Source organism: Gigantopelta aegis, chromosome 4 (genome assembly GCF_016097555.1).
Source record: "Gigantopelta aegis isolate Gae_Host chromosome 4, Gae_host_genome, whole genome shotgun sequence".
Lineage (NCBI taxonomy): Eukaryota > Metazoa > Mollusca > Gastropoda > Neomphalida > Peltospiridae > Gigantopelta > Gigantopelta aegis.
In genome coordinates, this window is record NC_054702.1 from 31,265,582 (window position 1) to 31,271,250 (window position 5,669).

The following is a 5,669-nucleotide window of genomic DNA, read 5'->3' on the forward strand; positions in this document are numbered from 1 at the left end:
CACACACACACACTCATACACACACACGCACGCACACACACACACACACACACACACACACACACACACACACACACCACTGGCGTAGGAAGCGGGGATTGGGGCAATGTGGGCATGTGCCCCTCCCCCACCCCACACACACACACTTTGTAGCAGCAGCGATGGTTTTTATATACCTTCCGACGCGCGCGCGCAAGAGACAGATGCGCGCGCACACATATACGCACGCACGCACACGAACGCAAACACACAGACCAACACGTTGTATTAACTTAAGATTATATAGTAAAGAGATTATATTATGACACACATATAACATTGTTTTAGAAAATATGAACATGAACATAACAAGCATTCTGAAAGTTTCTGCTCAAGCAATACGTCTCCGCTATCGCGCGCAAAATTTAAATAAAAAAACATTCAAGTGTCACAACTCTGTGAAATATGGATAAATCGCCATAGAAGTAAAACTTGATCTGTAACAGTACATGATAAAACTATATACAAAATTTCATCTCAATATCTTCAGGCATTACAAAAAAAGGAAGGAATGACATGTTTTATTTAATGACGCACTCAACAAATTTTATTTACGGTTATATGACGTCAGACATACGGTTATGGACCACACAGATACTGAGAGAGGAAACCCGATGTCGCCACTTCATAGGCTACTCTTTTCAATTAGCAGCAGGGGATCTTTTATATGCACCATCCCACAGATAGGATAGTACATACCACGGCCTTTGTTACACCAGCTGTGGAGCACCCAATGAGGCCACCGATGGGGATCGATCCTAAACCGACCGCGCATCAAGCGAGCGCTTTACCACTGGGCTACGCCTTGCCCCGAATCACTGCAAAAAAAAGAGTCCGGAAAACTGATTTTCATATCTTCTGTGTTCAAGTGCCATAACCTTGTCAAAAATAGGTAAATCGCCATGAAAGTCAACTTTCATCTGTAATTGTCCATGATAAAACCATATACACAATTTCAGCTCAATATATCAAGGGATTTTGAATAAAATATCCGAAAAACTGTATGAGGGACAGACGGACGGACAAATAGACAGACTGGACAGAGATGAAACTTATAGCCCCCTCTGGCTGGGCCGGTAGGGGACTAAAAAAACAAAAAAAACGAATAATAATTAATTATGTTGGCTGCATTTATCTAAATATTGTGACTATACAAATGGTATATGTAAATGAATACTATGTAGGTACAACATAACTTTATTTGTCAAATCATTATATACAAGCAAATATTAGTTTTTTCTGAAATGAAAACGTGTGGGGGAGGACATTTATTATGCTGCCCCCCAAGCTGAAAAGTGGAGGGACGCGTCCCCCTCGTCCCCGACCGATCGACGCCCATGTACCCATTTTACATGTTGATTTGCTTGCGCTTAACTTGTTTCGTAGCAATGACAGATTTACATATACAGTAAATAGAGCATCTGTTAGGTAGATTCAATACCCAAGAAGGATAGAATATTCAGTCGACCATCACCCACGAAGGAATTAACAGTAGATTCTGTGGTGTGAAAAATGTTTAGAGATATCTTGGGTCGAGTATTGCCCAAAATCTCTCATTTGGGACATTTTGGGCTTCTGTTCGGGCAGTTGGGACAGTTTGGGCTGTTGTTCGGGCAGTTGGGACATTTTGGGCTGGTGTTCGGGCAGTTGGGACATTCTGGGCTTCTGTTCGGGCATTTGGGACATATTGGGCTTCTGTTCGAGAAGTTGGGACATTCTGGGCTTCTGTTTGGGCAGTTGGTGCATTTTGGGCTTCTGCTCGAGAAGTTGTGACATTTTGGGCTGCTGTTCGAGAAGTTGTGACATTTTGGGCTGCTGTTCGAGAAGTTGTGACATTTTGGGCTTCTGTTCGGGCAGTTGGGACAGTTTGGGCTTCTGCTCGAGAAGTTGTGACATTTTGGGCTTCTGTTCGAGAAGTTGTGACATTTTGAGATGCTGTTCGAGAAGTTGGGGCATTTTGGGCTTCTGTTCGAGAAGTTGGGACATTTTGGGCTTCTGTTCGGGAAGTCGGGACAGTTTGGGCTTCTGTTCAGGAAGTCGGGACATTTAGGGCTGCTGTTCGGGCAGTTGGGGCATTTAGGGCTGCTGTTCGGGCAGTTGGGACATTTTGGGAGGCTGTTCGGGCAGTTAGCACATTTTGGGCTTCTGTTCGGGCAGTGGGGAATATTCTGGGCTTCTGCTCGGGCAGTTGGGACATTCTGGGCTTCGGGTTTGGTCAGCTGTTCGGGCAGTTGGAACATTCTGGGGCTGCTGTTCGGGCAGTTGGAACATTCTGGGCTGCTGTTCGGGCAGTTGGGACATTCTGAGTTTCTGCTCTTGCAGTTGTGACATTTTGGGCTTCTGTTCGAGAAGTTGTGACATTTTGGGCTGCTGTTCGTGAAGTTGTGACATTTTGGGCTTCTGTTCGAGAAGTTGTGACATTTCTGGGCTTCTGTTCGGGCAGGTGTGACATTTTGGGCTTCTGCTCGAGAAGTTGTGACATTTTGGGCTTTTGTTCGAGAAGTTGTGACATTTTGGGCTTCTGTTCGGGCAGTCGGGGCATTTAGGGCTGCTGTTCGGGCAGTTGGAACATTCTGGGCTGCTGTTCGGGCAGTTGGGACATTCTGAGTTTCTGCTCTTGCAGTTGTGACATTTTGGGCTTCTGTTCGAGAAGTTGTGACATTTTGGGCTGCTGTTCGTGAAGTTGTGACATTTTGGGCTTCTGTTCGAGAAGTTGTGACATTTCTGGGCTTCTGTTCGGGCAGGTGTGACATTTTGGGCTTCTGCTCGAAAAGTTGTGACATTTTGGGCTTCTGTTCGAGAAGTTTGGACATTTTGGGCTTCTGTTCGGGCAGTCGGGGCATTTAGGGCTGCTGTTCGGGCAGTCGGAGCATTTAGGGCTGCTGTTCGGGCAGTTGGGACATTCTGGGTTTCTGCTCGGGCAGTTGGGACATTTTGGTCTGCTGTTCGGGCAGTTGGAACATTCTGGGCTGCTGTTCGGGCAATTGGAACATTCTGGGCTGCTGTTCGGGAAGTTAGGATATTTCGGGCTGCTGTTCGGGCAGTTGGAACATTCTGGGCTGGTGTACGGGCAGTTGGGAAATTGTGGGCTGCTGATCGGGCAGTTGGGACATTCTGGGCTATTACAGCTTAACCTAAGGTGACCAGAACTGACCACAGTTAAAAGACGTTATTAACTATTCCCGCAGCTTCAGTTTCTGGCATCTATTATACTGAGGTACGAAGGCAGCATCTTTCAGGCTTAAACCCAATGACGGTGCAAGACATAGTTCAGCGATAAAGCGCTCGCCTGATGCGCGTTCGGTCTAGGATCGACACCCGTTGGCGGGGTCTTTAGGGTATTTCTCGTTCCAGCCAGTGCACCACTATTCTGTCTGTGTGGTAGTGCATATGAAACAGCCCTTGCTGCATTTGGAAAAATGTAGCGGGTTTCCTCTGATGACTACGTGTCAGAATTACCAAATGTTTGACATCTAATAACCGATGATTAATTAATCAATTTGCTCCAGTTGTGTCGTTAAACAAAACAAACTTCTTCAATTTCTGGCATCTATTATACTGAATGAATGAATGGATGAATGAATAGATGAATGGATGAATGAATGAATGAATGAACGACATCCCAATACGAAAAATACATCGGCTATTGGGTGTCAAACTATGGAAAATGTTGTTTTTTGTACAGTATCCGATCTATTATACTGAGATATGAAGGCAGCATATTTCAGGCTTAAACCCAATGACGGTGCAAGACATAGCTCAGTGATAAAGCGCTCGCCTGATGCGCATTCGGTCTAGGATCGACACCCGTCGGCGGCGTCTTTGGGCTATTTCTCGTTCTAGCCAGTGTTCCGCGACTAGTGAAACAAAAGCCGTTGTATACATGTATGCCTACTATCATTTTCCATGCTGCTAATAAAAAAATAAAAAGTAGCTCATAGCGTAGCGGCAGCGGGTTTCCGTGTTCGTTATTTCTGTTGTCCTTAACCTCATAACCGTAATCAAAATGTGCTGAGTGCGTCGTTAAATAAACTATTTGTTCCTTCCTTCCTTTAAGCCCAGCGACACTACTATTGTTTCACCTGTCGAGATGATCTCTTGAACTATGGCTTCCGTTTCAAGTGGCAGTGTTAGCTGATGGATGGCGAGATTACACGCCTCGGCAGGAGATCATTACGAGAAATATCTCCTTTTACTTTTTTTATTTTTATTTTTTTTAATAATCTCCATCAAATACTTCTAGCTACTTCATAAGTTAAAGCCTCACTACCGTCTCCCTGTTAGGTAAAGGGGACGTACCCTAGTTTTTAAACACTACCGTTTTTGATACCTGAAATCATAGGCTACTTTACTTAGATTTTATTGTTACGATTATTCATTTCCGTACATTTTGGTCATCTTGGTGTTTTTTAATATCACAAAATGCATTTCTCATGTTTAAAAACGCACGTGCGTCTGAGAAGTAACAGTTATGGATTCGAGTTTTAGTATATTTTTACAGGATATTTCACCATTTTAAAGTCACAGACTCATGTTTCACTCAATTGTAACTTTATCCAAATGTGTTACAGGTTTGTAGATTAACCAAACTTAGTGTGCATTTCATGGGCTGAAACTAGGGTCTGTCCTTTTAACGTATATAGAACAACGAAAGAAACGTAAATATTTTAATATATGTATTTCCGGGGCAGGATTTAGCTCAATCGGTCGAGTGTTCGCTTTAAGCCCCAGTCACATATACACGATTTTTGCCCTGAATGGCAACGACTTAAAAAATCGGGGTTATTCTTGAATATGCGTAGTGAGACCCTAGCGGCTTTCTGGTCATTCTTCGGTATTCCTGGAACGTCTGGATAGGCACCCGACAGTTTTGAGCATGTTCAAAACTGTCGGAAGTATTCTTGGAATTTTTCAATTCGTAACGCATTCTTAAAGCAGTCATGAGTGCATCGTGCATATCTGTAGGTACAGCGTAGACACAGTTGTGATAGTCGGGGGTAATCGTGGGACTTGTCTTGAAACTTGTTTTACATGCCTATATCCACTAGGGTTCAGGCATTTTATGTCTACAGCACCCGGTGTTCTCAGGCGGTCACTCATCGAAGTATTAACTGGGCCCGACGTTGATTCGGACGAGAACCGGTGCATTCAACGTGGTATGGCCGTATGGACTTGTCTGATTGGCATGCGACATCAGACTAGAGTTATACACCCAAAAAAGAGCTGGATAACAGGGGTCGTCCTTTTGAGTGTCCATTGGCCCCAGGCAGGTAATGTTTCTTGTGAAATGCCAATGGTCTGGTGAAATTAATAAAAGTGCCACAGCCACTGGGGCTACATGAGAAAACATAGTGTAATTAATTATGGTCTGAGGCCATGCCTTTTTAAGCAAGTCTTGCGGACGTCGGAGTAAACCGGGAGGCAGTCGTGAGGAGTCTTAGTACGGTCGTAGTAATTCGTGGCGCATTCCGGATAAATCGTGATGAGTCGTACTGAGGCGTACTACAATTCGTAATGAATCGGCTTCAAGAACGTCGTGCAATCTCAATATTAACTTGCAGCAGTCGTGAGTAGTCGTAGAGAGGTCGTGAGTGAAGCCGATTCGTGCCGATTTTGGCTAGAATTCGGAA

The 5,669-nt window shown here is 44.4% G+C and overlaps 1 protein-coding gene across 1 annotated transcript; it reads right to left on the reverse strand.

Moving 5' to 3' along the window:
• Positions 1-2,581: 2,581 nt before the first annotated feature.
• Positions 2,582-4,966, reverse strand: LOC121369791 (vacuolar protein sorting-associated protein VTA1 homolog). Its single transcript, XM_041494865.1, has 2 exons — positions 4,848-4,966; positions 2,582-3,188 (listed from the first exon to the last, which is right to left on the reverse strand). The coding sequence occupies exons 1-2, from the start codon at positions 4,964-4,966 to the stop codon at positions 2,582-2,584; spliced, it is 726 nt and encodes a 241-aa protein (XP_041350799.1).
• Positions 4,967-5,669: the final 703 nt, after the last annotated feature.